The sequence below is a fragment of the Pyxicephalus adspersus genome, chromosome 8, assembly GCF_032062135.1.
Source record: "Pyxicephalus adspersus chromosome 8, UCB_Pads_2.0, whole genome shotgun sequence".
NCBI lineage: Eukaryota > Metazoa > Chordata > Amphibia > Anura > Pyxicephalidae > Pyxicephalus > Pyxicephalus adspersus.
Window position 1 is genome coordinate 65,941,273 of NC_092865.1, and position 18,711 is coordinate 65,959,983.

The window sequence follows — 18,711 nt, forward strand, 5'->3', positions numbered from 1 at the left end:
GGGTCTTCAGGGAACCCCTATAATAATTATATCCACAACTCGCAGCATATTAGGGTGGTGGTCGGTAGGAAGAATGCCTCCTATGAGAAGAATGTCATGCTTACAGATGGCCAAAAATAACATTTTTGTCAGTGGTAACAGACCTGGGAGGCAAGGAACCCGTAAACTGGAAGTAATGGTGAAATTCCAGCACAAGCAACAGCTTAAATTTAGCAATGGCCAAATAAATAATAACATCTCCAGGATCTCCACTGTGACTATCATTTATGTACAATTTGGATTATAAAGCATTGCAACTTTTTGTGACCATTTAGGCTCTACCTTGGAAACACTGTGACAATCCATGGAACACAGACCGCTGTTTCTCCAATTATTCTCTCAGCAATACCACCAACATGACAAGCGCCGTGGTTGAGTTTTGGGAGTAAGTTCATTTTTTATCTTTTATGTAAACTTGACTGCATGAAATGTGAATATAAACAATGTTGAGCTAATTTACCAATGATAAATTATTTTTTTAAATAAGATTCTGCCCGTTTGCATACCTGCTATTGGTAGATCTCTTTGGATTTTTAGATCTAATGTATTGGTTATGAAAAATAGACAGACTGCTAATATGTACTTTTGACCCTTAAACTTTATTTAGTGATGGATACATTTTGGGCTGCAGCTCTTTTCAGCTAATGGGCTTCCATCGTTTTATTGGATTATGAATTAGGTACAGACACTTGTGTTGTGAGATGGTTTTATAAAACATTTCTGCAGAATTTGGAACACAGTGTTTACATTCTGATTTGCAGTACATGCAACAAAAAGCTCTGGTGCATGTTATCAATGCAGCAATTTACTATTAATGGGAGAGTGAATATGTATTGTCTACTTGCTTGATAATCCTAATACAAAGGCTGCCATTGCTGGACTTTTTGGTAAAAATGTCTGGAGACTTTCAATTACTAATGGTCAAAAAGAAATTAATTTGTTCCAGGTTGCCTTACATTACTTTTTTACTTTACCCTTCTATGTAAAGTAAAAATGTTGAGTTTAGGTACACTTTAAACGAAAATCGATTCTGTTCCTTTCCTATAGGACTAAACTTATTGTTGAATGTCTTTGATAAATTTGTCTTCTGAACAGCAACATTTCTTTTAAAATTGAAGTTGAAATTGACTGAAATTAAAGTCCTGGAGTGCAGCATCTTGCCAACCCTTCACTCCCTCCTTAAACTAGGCATTTAGAATAATTTTCTATTTTTGCTTACACTACTTTATTACTACTGGAAGCCAATAGGAAGCCCAGTTGTGCCAGTCTCCTGCAGTGAAAGCCAAGGGATGTTAAGGAGAAACCCATATCTTCAAAGCTTTCTGAGCTTTTCTACATATAGATAACTATAATAGCTATATATAACTATAATTGTGCTCCTAGAGTGTTGGTTTTGTGAAATGACACCATGGTCACACTATGCTTGGTTTAGATGCAAACAACAATGAAATCTTTGCAAAACAATCTATCTAGATTTATTTCTTCAATCCATCACAATCAGAGTAATTTTGTACCATTGTGCTGCAAGCCATCTACCTTACTTTGCACAGCTGTATGCAATATTCAGCTAAACTGTGGCACATTCTATTGCATATTTTAGGTAGTTTGTATGTCTGTTGACAGCAATCACTGTGAACCAATGTCTTTCACATCCCAATCTTCCTGTGAATATGGCTAAAGTAAAAGTCTATATATGCTTGTAATCACTTTTGTAAATTTGTAAACTCCAGTATATATTGCCATGCGTATAAATAGTATGCACAAGCACAGGCCATTATACTTTAATTGTGGTGTTAATTAAAGCACAATCTAGCCAGAACTGATATCATGGTTACAAATCCATATATAGACCACACATATCTCCTTAATAATTCAGTTTTTCATTCAGGTAATGATGTTTCTCTGGTCTACATCAGGGTAATTTAATTATCTTGACAACAAGATGCTGGAGACCCTCCTTGCTGCCTCTCACATGCTAAAAAGTCTCATATTAAAAAATACCAATATTAACATATCACAGCCACTAAACAAATGTAAACTGCTGCTGAGAAAGTGGATGTTACACTTCTTAGGCTTACATAATAGGTCCGGTTGAAAAAAGACATAAGTCCATCAAGTTCAACCACTAGAGAAATAAATATATCCCAGATATAAAACCCTATGGACATAGTTGGCAAAAAACTGCTCCAATTTGCAGGGGGAAAAATGCTTCAGGAAGTTAATCTTCTATCTTTAGAAGAAAACAGTGAAAAAACAATGTGAGTGCCACAACTGTGGTACAGTCCAGAAATGTAATAGGATGGCACCAAGGGGGAAAGTGAACAGAATATCCAGGAACATTCTCTGCTGAGAATCTTCATGTGTTTTAAATTTCCCCGAAATTTCCTTTAAATTCCCCTTCATCAGGTCTTTAGAAACTGTATAGAACTGAAAATCATCGACGCTGGAACGCGACCGATGGATGATCGCAGCGGGACCAGGTAAGTAATCGATAAACCCGAACTTTTCTCACTGTATTTTCATACAGTGAGGAAAGTTCGGGTTTATCGATAATTGTAACTTTTTGAAGCCCGTACCAAGGTCGGGCTTAACGATCGGGTGGTTAAACCACTCTTGTACACAAATCACTCCTGCACAAGACTCTTGTAGTGTAATCAGCAAAAAACTACCAAAATACATAGCAAGAGAAACCTACACTAATATAAGTTATTCTTTTGTCTGGAAAAAGAAATTTAAATCATATGTCAGTAGAAAAACCTTTTGGTAGTGATATGTGATACATACAGTATGTGCTGAAAAACGACAAGGACCTTACATCAAATGGTATTGTGCTGGTGTACTTGAGGCCAAAGCCAAAGGCTGAAGCACTGAGACCACCAGAAGCTGAAACGGTACATAAGGACTTACCTTTTGAAAAAATGTGGTGCTTACAAAGAGAATATATAATTTTGGATTATTTAAAGCCCAAACTGTTTTTATTCGTTGTGTAGTTCTTCAGTAGCCAAGGCAGTTTTTTTTTTTTTTTTTTGCTGAGATTTTCAACTCATCTTCTTGTGAATCAGCACTATTAAACTAGGTAAAACTTTTGTGTTGGTGTTTCTTTAGTCTTTTATAATATGGTATTAGGTTTGTTTGCTGTATACAATGCTTAAAGTAAGGATAGTCTCATGACTTTACAAAAAAAGAGAAGTTCTTCTAAAGTAAAAAAAAAAAAAACATATTACACTTCTTAAGTATCTGCACTACATGATTAGAAGCTTTTAAACACTTGGAATACATATGAATCGCTTGTTTTGAAATTTATATAACACTGCCTTACTGCCCATTCCGCAAGGAATTTACACAAACTTTATGACTGCAAAGTGAACTAAAAAGCATCAGATAGATAGAATTCATCCCTGTGTCTCTCTGCTTCCTCTTCCTCTCTGCTTCCTATATATATATATATACATACATATATATATATTAATACATTTATTAATATATTACTGAATACTGAGTTGCACTAATCTGTCCAATTTTATCTTCTTGGATTCAAAAAGCCCCCCCCCCCCATATTTGTTTAGGCACTCTAATTTCTAGTTTCCAACATCCTAAAAACATGCGGGTAGATTACCAGGCTTCCTCCCCAAAATGAACCTTAGCCTGTGTTGCATACATATTAGTATGGTAGGAGATTTAGTAGATCGTGAGCCCCTCTGAGGACCAGTTAGTGGCATGACTATGACTTGGAAAGTGCTCTATATTATGTATTTTACCATTCCCAGTCATAATACAAGTCTCGGATTTTGCATGCATGGGAAAATCAGTCGAGCACAGGAGGGTGCATCGGCGCCCTTTAATCCTTCCTCTACAGAGGGCTAACATAATGAAGTAATCTTGTGAATGTTTATAGTTTTTATAATTTTTCCAGCATTTTGTGGATACCATCACTCCAAATAACGAGCTCTGTAATTATCTTCAAGGTTACTGGTTTGGCAATACATATGCAGAATCCATCCTTTCAAATAATTTGTAAAGAATCCATATATAATGTGACACTTACTTAAAAAAAGTGAGACTGTGGAAATGACAAAAGTCAGCAAGAAGGGAATTGTGGGAAGAGACTGTGAAGTAGTCAGCAGGCACCTTATTAAACTGAATTTACAGCTTCAAGGTTTGTTATAAAGTATCATATAAAAAAAAAAAGGTCAGGGTAGGCAGACAAATGAAGTGTAGCAGCATAGTTCAGTTCACTAATCACAAGACTCTAGTACTGGCTCTGACACAAGAGATATCTCAACCACAAGGAAGAATACATTCAGATGATTAATGCCAGCAGGGGACCAGTAACATTAAACGTAAAAGATGCTAGTAAATTAAGTATGTCTTCTGGAGTTATTCTTTAGAATTATTTCTTTTTTATAAGTACAAAGAGCTTTATCTCTCTACAGTGACAGATAGCGATGCCTCTATTATCTTATACTGACATGTTCAGTAGGCAGCCCTTTTACTCCCATTCCAGGGTTATACACTATATTTTAACGATGTTCCAATGGTTCTACAACTTATATCCTTGTTAATAGGAAAAACAAAAATATTTATTATTGCAGTGTTACAGCATAATTCTTTCTTTTGCTTAAAGTTCAATCACAGATATGAAAGGCAGAATCATAAAATTTATTCTAAAATAAAAGCAGTGTAACTTCCTGTAACTGACTTGATATCGGCCTATTACAAACCATGCATGGCATGCCTTATACAAGTGGAGAAAGAAGCAGCACCAGGAACTTATTTTTGTATTGTTTGCATAAAATCAGAGTGTGTTAAAATTATTCTTGGTTTTTTTGCTGCCTGTGTCTCCTAATAATGAGAATATCCTTCTATGTTTGTCATAGTGACCCTTCTGTACAGCATCATGTAATAAGAAAACAAACATGTTTAGGGCAAATGGAGGAGTGACAAATCACTTTCATCATTCAGCTATAACAGATGTACTACTCTAGATGCACTCACTTTACACCTGAGAAGTTTCTTTTGCATTATTGTAATGAAAAAGTCACTTTAGGGCAAACATACATCATGCTGGCTTGGTTTGAGTGCCAAGCTTTGTAAAGACTTCACCCTGTGAGAAATCTGTTCCATTTTCATGAATAGCATTCAAAATGTATAGCAGGTCTGCAGATTGGGCAGGTTGGGGTTTACCAATAAAATCATCTTATCAGTTACAATACACAAAATAAATAGTTGTTATTACTCCCTATTTGATACAATAGTCAGCGATTCAGGGTTCTCCTTGGTTCTATAGCATTTACATTTTTTTCCAGGTACAATCTTTCCTTATTCCTCAGCTGGAATAATAGAAATTTTATTTTTCTGGCTTTGTATACTTTTGGTTTTATACTTTTATACATTTAGTTTTAGTTATAAATTTAATATTAAAAAAATGACAATATAAGTCAATGGGGTCTGATTTAATAAAGCTCTCCTAGAGGCTGGAGATGATACACTTTCATCAGCAAACCTGGAATGGATTTCCTAAAAGTCATTTGCTATTTTTTAGCAAATGTTTTCAATTCTGGACCAGATTCATTGCAGGTTTGTCGGATCACCAGGTTCACTGCTGAAAGTGTATTCTCACCAACCTTGGATAGCTTTATTAAATCAGGCCCATTCTGTGCAGGCATCAGGACATGGTCTGTTTGGTCTCTTGAATTTTTACATGGTCTTGGACCAAAAGCTTAAAGATACTCTTCTATAGAGTACTATAATACTATAGAGTACTTACTGATTACTTCACTCAATGTGAATATGTGTTTTTGCAGACATACCTTTGCTTTACTCTGCACAATAACTAATAACTAATAATTAACAAGCTATGAAATTAAATTTGACCTATTCTGCTTGCTCCTTAAAAGGCAGCAAATATTGTAATCCCTCCTTTTTAATCATGTTTTCCTCTGTTTTACAATTCAAAGTTACCTTTTATGATTTGGTGAAACTGAATTGATCATCAGATATGTTTTAGGAACATACATTACATTATATTTTATAATGCAATAAAAATGTGGGTCTCTTTAAAGATACTCACCAGTCAAACATGAAACTTGCATACAAAGTGATTTAGCAATTAAATGTAAATGTTCTGTGGCTGTCTCCCCCACCTTTTTACCTTTCCAAGACCTTGTATATCCCCTTCCCCCTCATTTCTTCCTATCCTACTTGTTTTACTATCCTCCCCTCCTTCTCTGCTCTTCTTGATTTTTTCTCATTATTCATTGCTACCCAACTCCAATGCCTTTGCTTTATATTTTCGAAAAGTGGATGGCATTGATGGATTTTATACCATGTCAACTCTACCTTAACCTGTTTTATGTATTTAAATATGATTTGGTATTTGCTATCATTTCTGGGGTTTACTTTACTCAGCTGTCTAGTATGTATATTACACTAAAAGTGTTGTACCTTGTACCTACATAATTTTATAGTATATAGAAAAACTATTTACAATATAAACGATTAAAACCAGGGAAGGAGGTTGGAGGGGAACATTAATTAAATTAAAGAAAGAAAATACCAGCAGCTCAACTATTTTCTTACCAATATCAGATGAATAACTAAGAACTTCGTAAAACATAATAATAAATTATTAGTTTAATTTTCTAATTGTTCGATGAGCCTAAAACTCTAGTATCATACCATCCTGTATGCTGAATAAACTCAATTATTTCGTTAAATTGTTCCAGAGACAAAGTATATTGTAAATATGGCATCCATGTACCAAAAATTTTTTGTGGATGGTGTCATGGTGCTGGGTAGCCTCTGAAAAATTATTTTTAACAAAAATGCAAATAATCATAGTGTTGTACGGTTATATGCAACAAATATCTTTAGGGCTCTTTATTATTGTTATTTCAGGAAAAGGGTTTTCATACCCCCTCCAGATATTTAGGACTTGAACAATATATATAATCTGACAGAATCAATTCTTTACTTGTACTATGTATAAAGAAGGATCCTTTTAGTTTCACAGCTGCGCCATTCTCTTCTATGACTGTTACCTTGCTTTATGAAAGGCATTTTGTATGCCCATCTCTTTGTATGTCAGTCATTCATCCTATATTTGGTCCCTGCTGGCCGTTTTATCCATGTAGTCTGTCCAGTTATCTGATCAGTTTTACAAAGGACTCTGCTGCTAAGCACAAAGTGAATGATATAACCTGTTTGGCACTGAAAGTGTATGTAAACCCTAGCAATGAATTTCCTTGTTTGATAAATATGACAATAAAAGCATTTGTTATATCTGTTCCATAAGTGCAAAGAAAAATTTTGAGCCCTCTGAGCTGATACCTTGTGAAATGCAATATGGTTAGTTGATGATTACTTAAAATTGGTGATAATGTGAATATTATTAACTGGTTTAAACCTTTAAAATGAGTCCAGCTTTTATAGCAGTTGTTTAATTAAAAATGGCAGTTTTTTATATATTTTTTGTTGTTGCTATTTTTCAGACGTAACATGCACCAGATGACAGATGGTCTAGAAAAACCAGGCCAAATTAGATGGCCACTAGCAATTACCTTGGCTATTGCATGGGTGCTGGTCTATTTTTGCATCTGGAAAGGAGTTGGCTGGACAGGGAAGGTAAGAAAACAATTCTTTTTGAACTTATATCCAACTCTGATTAATCCAAGAATTCCATAGGTAGCCAAGTAGTTCACTTTCTAGATTTTTTTTATTATTATTTTATTATTATTATTTTTTTATTATTTTTTATGGGCTGATAGTTTACTGGTATACCATACCACTGTAAGCTTGTAGCCAATATAAAATATATAGGAGGGATGAAGTTATTATATCCATACAGATTTCTGAAGATAAAATTGATTCTTAGAAAGGGTTTTTACAGCTGCCATCTAGAAATTTCCAGATAGCAGAGATATGAGGGAGGGAGAAATGAACAGCATGCAGCAGCCTGTTGGATGGGCCTGTGGCATGAATAATAGGAGTCACTTTAAGAACAAATAATATGAAGGCTTATATAGCAGCATAAAGCATGAATATCATGTTCAAAGGGCAGTAATTGCAACAATCAGGTTTCCATTTATTACAAATTACAGAATTCCAATTTATGGATTTTGATTGCTTGTTAGGGCCTAATGTAATTTATGCATTGCTCTTTGCCTTTTTTATAATGATTATTAACTTTCATTTAGAAAGTGGAAATGTGTTTCACAGTATCAAGAAATGGATAATCCATAAAAGGTCATTTTTTAAAAAGCTTGTAAAAAATTATCAAAATAAAAATAAACAGGAAATAAAAGAAGAAAAAAAAACATTTGGTAATACTTTTGGGGGAGTCAAAAATAGAAAAGGATCCGGGGGTTCTGGTAGATTATAGACTTAATAACAGCATGCAATGCCAGGCTGCAATATCTACAGCTAGCAAAGTACTTTCTTGTATTATAAGAGGAATAGACTGCAGAGATGGAGACATAATCCTTCCCCTGTACAAAGCATTGGTCAGACCACATCTGGAATATGCAGTCCAGTTTTCGGCACGAGTTCACAAAAAGGACATTGTGGAATTGGGGAGAGTGCAGAGAAGGCAACTAAACTAATAAAAGGAATGGAGGAGCTCAGCTATGAGGCGAGATTAGCTGAACTGAATCTTTTCTCCCTTGAGAAGAGACTTCTAAGGCGGGATATGATCACCCTGTATAAATATATAAATCCAGATATAAGTTCCAATAGAATGGTATACGGGTTTCTAGAGAAAACACAAATTTCCCATTGGGGGATTTTGTAGGACAAGTATCAGATCCTTTTAAGAAGACTAAGTGGCAGATTTATAACGAAAAGTGGATATCAGTATTTTATCTTTGATTTACAGCACAGTAATGCATCACATCATTCCTGCATTTAATGGCCCATTTATAAAACAAAGCAGAAGTATGGAGAAAGAGTTACTATCTTTCTTCCATATGATTCTGTTATTGAAGAAGAAGCTGACCCATGCGTCCTGATTTATTAAAGCTCTCCACGGCTGGAGATGATAAAATTTCATCAGTGAAGCTGGATGATTCAGCAAACCTGAAATGGATCTGGTCCAGGATTGAAAACATTTGCTATCAAATAGATGAAAGCTAACTAGAAGAATAGAAAAAAGCTATCTTTTATGAAATCCATTCCAGGTTTGCTGGATCACCCCATTTCCCTGATGAAAGTGATTCCTCTCCAGCCTTGGAGAGTTTTAATAAGTAAGGACCATGGTCTTGACAGGTGGACTTTTCCCATTCATACACATTCATATCAATAGGAATCCTGAAAGCAACTAGCAGAGTGCTAAGCATATTTCTGAAAGCACACTTTTAACCCTTAAACAAATATTCTCATGGCAATGAATTCATGTCTTTTTTCTTAGGTGGTCTACTTCTCTGCCACTTACCCATACATCATGCTGGTTATTTTATTTTTCCGTGGAGTGACTTTACCTGGAGCCAAGGATGGAATCTTATTTTATATCACTCCGGATTTTAGCAAGTTGTCTGATTCAGAGGTAACAAACATCTTTTAGTTACATTGCTTTGCTTAATTTTTTTGATTATGTGTGTTTACAGCAGTTTTTTTGTCATTGTCATGATTGCAGGTGTGGCTGGATGCTGCTACCCAAATCTTTTTCTCGTATGGACTGGGACTTGGGTCATTAATTGCCCTTGGAAGTTACAACCCATTCCACAATAATGTTTACAGGCAAGTGCTATATTTGTATAATGCTTAACTGTATATGGTGCAGAAGTCTAAGTTTTGGAATTGCTGATCTGAGTATTTCAATGAACTGTGATTATCAAATACATTGTTTAAGCTTTATTGTGGTCCAACAGTCTATATTATTGGTCCTCAAACTGTGACCCAGACATGAGCCTTCTCATTGTATACTTCCACAACACTATCATTATTATTCTTTGTTTTCTGTCTTCAATGGGTATCAAATTAAACACTAGACGACTCAAGGGAGAATCAGTGGAGTGTTGTATTGATCAAACAAGTGTCCCTTACAAGGGATAGTTTGCCAACTCGGAAATTTACATTTTAGAAACGAAAACAAACAGGCAGGTTTTTTTGGCAAAGCAGAACAGTTTATAATATATTCATAAAATGTTGTACTTAGTACAGTGCTTCTCCATAAGTACATTCATTTCAGTGTAACCTCAGTGTTGGAGGTCCAAACCATTATACCTAGACACAGATCACCTACCTAGTAGCTTTCCTGTTTAGAAGACTTGAATATTGGTTGAGCAAGCAATCTATGCAAAGGGAGAGGAGATTTGTTCTATCTTCAATAACTATTTATTACACTTGAAAAAAATGTGCTGACCTTAGCATGAATCACAAATGTTCACAAGTCACATGGTCAAGATTTAAAATATGCTGAATGACTGAAAAGTTTCAACAGGGAATTGCATGAAACGGATAGGTTCTGCCCATTACAATTTAATCTGCTTTATTCAGTTGCTTTGACAAGAGGGCATATCAATTTATTTTGAAACACAATATAAGACAATAGTTAAACAACTGGTCTTTTTGCTCCACTTTTTGAAACTCCATAGGGGGAGTTTTTTTTTTATTATCGAATCTCGCGAAACATGATTCACTAAACAAAAACTCTGTGCTCGGAAAAATACTGTAAGTGCAAAAACACCACAGAAAAAACGTGCACTGGGGTACTATTGTGATCCCTCCTCTAAAGAGGAAGGTCCACCCAATTTCCCCAGACCCCTCGGGGCAAAGCTCCTGATGGGGGCTGGGTACTAAGGTCACCCAGCCGAAGCTGGAATGGTCCTACTAGCCTATCTTAACGAAGTCAGACAGGGTCCTTTTCTCTATGGGACTGCATAGGCAGACCCAGCAGATACTAGGCTGGGAGCTCTCCCAAAGAGAGACTCCCAGTAAGGGAGAGTATCTAACCATAAGGCAAGACTTCAGGGCTAGCCCATATGGGAATAGCACCCTCAATCAAAAAGTGGCACACAAATTCCACACCAGTGACAAGCGACAACAGAAAAATACAGAAAAAATAGGTGCTAAGTGCATAACACACTGGGCAAGGATAAAAAAAATTGCCCATCTGCACTAGCCACAGCTAATGCAGAATGAAAGCGAGTGCTAAATCAGCATGTGACGTGCCTGTGTACACTCAATCATCAGTGGGTTCACCATGCCCAAAGTGATTTTGTACCCCTGGTTTGCCACTCCAGGGGGACAACACTAAGCAAGATTCAGCCCGCTCTCAAGACCTGATAGCCAGACCAAGGTATCCCCGCTCCAACCAGTGGAACAGTCCACTATCTGGGAGCTCCTTATCAGGGCAGGCCCCATGCCTCTCTCTGGCAGACGCTAACCAGAGGAATTAGCATGGGGCGGTCCCTTACAGAGCATCACCATCTAGCTGTGCATCCTAGCAGGCATACAAGTCCACTGTATTCTTGCCAGGAATACAGCGCCGTTCCTTTCCTGCACACTGGAAGTATTAGGTACTACACTTGATCTTAGCCAAAAGGCCGAGAAGCGATAGTGAGAGTTGTGTAGTTGATTCAATAGCACAGTACACAAACAGCTCTTTGTTGAGTTATGTGGTGCAGATTTAAAGCACTTATCCACAGGTGCCCATTAGGACAATGGCAAAGCACACAAAATTCACATTTCTGCATTGTGAGTGGAAGACACATAGATACAAGGTAATAACATGCTTCCAATGTTCACTCCAATCTATGAAAAATGTAACACAATGAACAAAAAGCATTTACATACATTATACATTTTGAACCTGGTATTCTTTGGCGACTTAAAGGCTGTAGTGTCTTTTTAAAATACTTTAGAAATATCAAATGTGTGGACTTCTGTTCTACTTTTATAAATTCATATATTGGTTTTGGATAAACAATGCTGCAGCTAACAAGAGCTTACAATCTTTTTTAGGGACTCAATCATTGTCTGCTGCATTAATTCCTGCACAAGTATGTTTGCTGGTTTTGTCATCTTTTCCATTGTTGGATTCATGGCACATGTGACAAAAAGGCCAATAGCACAAGTGGCAGCTTCAGGTGGGTATTTCAAAGCCAGGCAATCTTTTATAACTGGTGGACAGATGCATAGGAACAGAGATATTAAAGACTAAAGCAGCTTCAAGGGGGCTCAGAGGTCTCCTTCTAAGCTTCATTTCCATACCTACTGCTCTAACCTAATATTCCCAAACCCCTCTGTATCTTACAATCTAACCTATCACTAAAAACCCACCCAAACTATACCCTTTTCTCTCAACCCTCTCTCAACTCTTGGAACCATCTATATCTTGCACAAAATGTCCCTTCCACTGCAAGAGAAGTGATTTGGCAACACGCATGCTTAAGTGATATAGAAGTCCTGACCAATATCTTCATCCAAGAATGCAGTATGTCAAGCTATAAAATCAGTAGCAGAATTATTTAAATTTGAATACTAAATTAGGTAAAATAGCCAATGATAATTCTATATCCACCAATATGCCATATGAGGCGCTATACTTTACTTAATATCGATGTATTTGTACTGCTTTATAAAATAATGTTTGCTCTAGAACAGAAAAATATGAGCATTCCAGTTGAAAAAAAGATTTTTGTATTTTTCCTCTAGGACCTGGATTAGCCTTTTTGGCTTATCCTGAAGCCGTCACGCAACTGCCTATCTCTCCTCTATGGGCTGTTCTTTTCTTCTCCATGTTATTGATGCTTGGAATTGACAGCCAGGTATTTGTTTTCTAAAATCATATTAATTAAATTATTAAAAAGTGTTGTCACATAATTGTACATGTTGAACCATTGTAGCTATACCAGCAGGTTAATGGGTCCCTTTTTGAGATCATTTACTGCTTCGCCATAGCCTTTACATAAAAGAGAGGATGTTGGGTAAGCAGTTACCATCAGGTTTAGAGTTTTATGTAAAAAAATAAGAACAACCAAATCTTTAAACTTATGCAAGCTTTCTTTTAACTTAAAGTGTTATTTTGGAGGTGTATGTTACTGAAATATAGCAGACCAATTCAGTAGAAATTGGCCATATTGGGTAACAATAATTTCACGTATCACCAGTTAAATCCAAGGAGGATTTACTCTTTTAACTCTAGCTAAACTACCGGAAACATTGATATGATGTGCATAATAGGCTTCTATGCCCATGATTTCCCTATACTGTATGAAACAGCTGTGTGTATAGCAGCTGTTACTAATAAGAAGGAATATTGTGTTGCTTTGCTTTACATTTTGTATCAGGGTTCCATGCAGTTAAGCTTCAGGAAAAGGACCAAAATCAAATAAATTTCTCATCACTGTAATCTCCCAGCACCACATCTCTAGGTAAATGGCTACACCAGAAACAAGTAGTTAATTAGAGTCATGTTGACTAATAAATGTAGAAGATCTACCCAACAACTGAAAGCTAGATAAGTCTATATTTATATAACATACCTAGCATTAAAATCATACATAATGTTATTATAATTTAGTTCTTTTGCCATATCTATATCATGAAACTACAGTGATAAACATGCTTCCTGCTTTATCCGAGATGATTGATACTGGATTGAAGCCATTTGCCCAAAACAAAACACAATTCATATATAACTAAAAAATAAATCTGCTATCAAGTAAATATAAAAAGGGGAAGTCAATTTATCATGCACAGCTTAACTACTTCATACCACTTTTGTGTTCAATAAGTTTATATACACTTAATTGCACAATTATACCATAACTTATACAAAAACGATTGATAGAACCGTAATATTTTGGTACTTTTTTGTATAACAGCAAGACTCTCAGAATCTGCGTGTGTCTGAATGCATTATCTGCATGACAAAGCCTGACTCATTTTCTTTTTATGGATGTCCAGTATCATCTAGCCTTCCTGTCCTTGGACCATCTATTTTATTTAATGTGTCTTCAAAGGCTTTCTTTTATCCAGGTCATTGTGTATCTTGTAAAAGTTAGTCACATTCAACCGGACTTGTTCTTGTAATGTCGAGGAAGCTGCTTTTTCAGTTCTATCAGTGTAAGAAATACCCAACATTACCCCCCACAACATAAACACCCTAATTCCAACACCTTGGAATATGACACTTTAGATTTTGATTGTCCAGGATCAGAAGGTGAGAAATTCCTTTAACGACCTAGTTCTGATTACATAATCCCATTCTTGGTGTGAGGAAGCCAGGAAAATGCTACAGGACAGGTTTATCAGTTTTTCTACACTGGACATCCTTTCTAGGACAATGAGGTGCACTTTTGGACGATGGGAACATCTGATTTGCAAGAGGCATATAAAAGACTATCTACAATAAATTAGACAAGCCATTTCGGAACTGGATGGGACCTTCAATGCTATCTGTCTTCCAACTGTAATTCCCTTTTTTCAAATCTCTACCTCTGTGTTTTAAAAATTTAACACCTTCATCCAACACCCATGTACCTGTGCAGACTTCTTGTCACCAAGGATGAAATTATTTTAAAAGGGTGGTTCAACAAATTTTACAGCTCCTGATCTCAGACAATCAACATTTGCAATGTCACATTCCATGTCAATTGGATTATTGTGTTTATACTGTGATTATCTAAATGCTGGTGTATCTCCTACAATGGTAGAACTGATGAAGTATCTTGGAAGGCTGGGAAACACTTTAAACATTACAAGAACAAGTCAAGTTGAATGTAACTAACTACTAAGTAATTCACATACTTTATATACTAATTCCATAGGCATGTTGATGAGGGGTAAATATCTGAATTATGGAATTAAAAATATAAACAGAATAAACTTCAGCTTTAAAGATCCCAAGCTCCTTAGTATAGCTATCACTTGGCGTAAAGTGATATTGTTAAAGTGTACCTTTCATGGCAAATGGAATATTTGCTTTATTTCAAGCTACTAAAAGCCATTTTAAACAACCCAATTACTCTAATTAACTAAAAAAAATCATTTCCAACTTTTAATACATTAAGGATATGCAAGTGATGTGACAGTGCTTACCAAAATAGCGGTGGACCTAATGGGCTAAAAAGCCTTTAATCAATATTGTAAATATAGTACACAGTTTATATTTTTCACTACACATTAGCATTAATTTTTAAAAAAATTAGAAAGACTATCCCTTAGCAAAGTGACTGTTCATTGAGCTTAAGTCAATAAGGTGAAGCTGTATTCCCTTTAATATGTGCAAGGATGCTCTTTTTTAAAATTCCCTTTACATACAGATAGGTATTTGAAGTGAACGCAGCTCAATCTTATTTAATAGGATCAGAGTCCCTACTGCTTAGGTAAACTAACCTCATCATGTTGCCTTGCATGTGAAGTGGTTTGGCATCTTTGTGTTTCATGCTGTTTCATGAGGGCTGTGGATGGTCTTTTGCTTTGTACTTGTCAAGTCATACAAAGAATGTGGGTCAATGTGCGCCTCAGGATACAGAAAGATCAGTGAGAAGAAAAAAAAATAATAATTCATGTAAGGATAACCTTGTATCTATCACTGTAAATATTGTAAGACCTTGCTGAAAGTGCCATGATTTTGTAAATGACGTCACTCATTTGGGTATTTACACACAGCAATGCTGAAATGTATGGTGTGTACAACATTTGATATTTTGCCTATATTATATACTTTTAATAAGAAATCTCATTTTGCCTGGTAGCTGCCAAACATGACATCTCTGATTAATCATCATGTTAATTGCACATGTTGCCCTTGGTTAGCGTGTAGAATGTGTCTAAATGTATCTAGATTTCTGCTCTTCTCATTTTAATGTGTTTAGTACATAGGATCAAAAGGTTTTAGGGGAATTTCAGGTTATGTAATGTCCCAAAAATGCTGCGGTCATAGTACAAGGTTTTGCCATGACCTTGTCCTATGATTTTTTTCAGGACATGTAATAGATTCTCATTTTAGGACAGTGAGAGGGACCATGCAAAATATAGATTTCAACCTTGATGGTCCAATGTAAAGTGCAGATATAGCCTAATGGCCAATATGTAACTTGGCATGTTTTTTAATAAATATATATTATATATATATATATATATATATATATATATATGAATTATCTGTAATGGTTTAAAATGTTTAAAGGTGAATTCCAGCCAGATAAAGGGGACACAAATAAAAGAAGCCATGTACTAATTATTTTTTTAATTTAATTATCAGAAGACTCAATAAAGAAATCATACATAGGAACAAAAATACTTTAAAATCAGAAGAAAAAGAAATAAATTAAGGAACTGAAACATAATAAAAAATGAAGCAGACAATTACAAGGGGCCTAAGGACATAAATCCATATTAATGGCTGCCCTAAGGGTGAAACTTCAGGGCTACTAGACTATGCGGTTCATTGAATTCTATAATTTTGTATGAATAAGGAAATAGAAAGAAAAGAGGAAGAATGGAAAGAGATGGAAAAAGGGGAGGAGGTAGGAGGGAAAAGTGGTGCAATCTAATTATTTAATATACACATTGAGAGCCTCTCATGTATAATCCACACTGGGAGCTGCCTTACAGTCCACAAAGTATTATATGCATTACTAAAGCATATAATGTAAGATAAGTACTTTAAGGTGGTTTGTTAGCAACCTGGTAACCTTGTAATCTCCCAAACAACATATTGGTTGTTTTGCAGTGCAAGAAACATTAGCTCAACAATGTGCTGCTTCTTAGTTTGCTCTACATTCACAGGCTAGTTAGGGAACAAACCTGTAAGTGGTACTGAGCTGCAGTAGGAAATATCAGGCCTGCAAGACAAAGCTGCACTGTGCGGCAATGCTGTGTAAATTTCAGAAGTAAGTAGACAAAAATAGAAATCGTTTTTACATTTATAGCTACTCTCATGTATGCATGTCATATATGAGCATGTCATGTATATCGTTATTTGCCTAGAGTTTAGCTTTGGAATCCATAGTGTGTCTTCCGCTTCACAGCACCTCTTAGGCTTCAATACCAGTGTAAGGAATGTGCTTATGTTTGTTTAACTATCATAAACTGAAACAAAAATGAGCAATGATAGAAAAGTCATACATAACCCAGAGGCAATATGACAGTAGAATTGTCAAGCCACAACTGAAATGAAGAGAAAAGAAGGATGTCACTGTGGTCACAAATAGCACAGAAATCATACCTTGTTTAGTAAATGAACTATGGATTATTTTTAAAGAGTAAAGAAATACACATAAGTATTCTCAGTAGGGTATATTTATGTAAAGTTGTAGATTAATTATCAGTGAAGGCCTTCTTGTCAGAAAAGAAACCATGGCATGGGGGGAGAGTGAGCTGTAGGAATTGTGTATGTCAGTACATGTCAAATTTATAATTCCAATTCAAAAATTTGGATTAAGGATTAAGGTATTATTAAATATAACATAATTTTTACATAAAGAAGTACTGTCTACCAACCTCTGTGTCAAAGCAAAGGGCCATTACCCAAGCACCGGTCACACGAGGGGGTTGTTAATGGTGAAGATGAGTCCCTGACAAACAAACAGAATATTCCCCTTTATAATATTTCAGTCTAGTCCAAACCTGAATCTCCTGTTTTAATCCAACTACAAAGAAGGGGTCTCCTGCAACCCTTGAAACACTCTGTTTGATCCTATTGATTACAAATAAAATTACATTCTGGACATTCACAAGTTGAGTGGCACTTCTATCTTCTATCCTTTTTCCATAAGGACCTTTTATAAGAGTGCTAGAACTAATAAAGCTGCCACTAACCCCAACATAATAGAGCACACTGGTTTCTTTTTACAGCAACATTAGAGGTAAAGCAATAATCCTATGCTCCTCCATTTTAGTGATCCAAGCTTTAAGAATTTTGAGAAGCTGTAATCAGCTTTGAATACCCAATAAAACCCAGGAAGAATTGTATAAAAAAACTTGATAATTATATTGAATTTCTTCCTATATAGTAAGATTCGTGAATATTTTCTTTACAAAGTGAAAACTGCCCAATTGTCTAGTAAATCAACCTGCTGTCCTTAGACTGTAACTTGTTGACTTTACATTTTTCATCATACATCATCCTTTTACACAATCAGATGAGAATTTTATATAATCTTTTGTCAAAACATTGCTACACTATTATGTCACATTTTATAATGTGCCTTGTGAAAGGAAAAGGTTTGCTTCTTCTGTTTTCATTACATCGAAGCTTTTATGTAATCATTACATCTGCATAACATTCTGATGAATCACGTGAGATTAAAAGAACCTGCAAATGGCAGTGCTTATTTGTATGCATTTATTCTACAACAGCTCTAGTTAGAGGGGAACTCATAAAAACAGAAACAATAATTACAATGTATTCATATATCCCTATATACTGTATGCTTTTGTTTTCAATATGTCTATGTTATGGAATGTATAATTTGACATTTATATACAGCTGTTATACTGCTCATACCTGAGGTCCTGGGATCATACTGTGCCCAATTCTCAAAATCTAATTCATTAGTTAACACTAACACGGGCATGCCCAGAAGGAGCAGCCAGGAGCCCCCCGGGATTCGTGACGTAGGTATCCTGGAAGGCTCTGTGCACCCATTCTGTCTTGATCGGCGCAGGGAGGTGCTTCTCACAAAAAGGTGTTGCATTAAAAATAACATATATATATATATATAT

At 35.6% G+C, this 18,711-nt stretch overlaps 1 protein-coding gene across 2 annotated transcripts in view; it reads left to right on the forward strand.

Annotated features, from left to right (window-relative positions):
* SLC6A1 (solute carrier family 6 member 1) overlaps positions 1-18,711 on the forward strand; it is an 84,088-nt gene that overhangs the window by 55,078 nt on the left and 10,299 nt on the right. For both annotated transcript variants that reach the window (XM_072420986.1, XM_072420987.1), the window contains 6 exons: positions 315-424; positions 7,530-7,662; positions 9,443-9,577; positions 9,668-9,771; positions 11,998-12,122; positions 12,691-12,803. In XM_072420986.1, the coding sequence (XP_072277087.1) occupies positions 315-424; positions 7,530-7,662; positions 9,443-9,577; positions 9,668-9,771; positions 11,998-12,122; positions 12,691-12,803 (720 nt within the window). The remainder of the gene's footprint in view (positions 1-314; positions 425-7,529; positions 7,663-9,442; positions 9,578-9,667; positions 9,772-11,997; positions 12,123-12,690; positions 12,804-18,711) is intronic.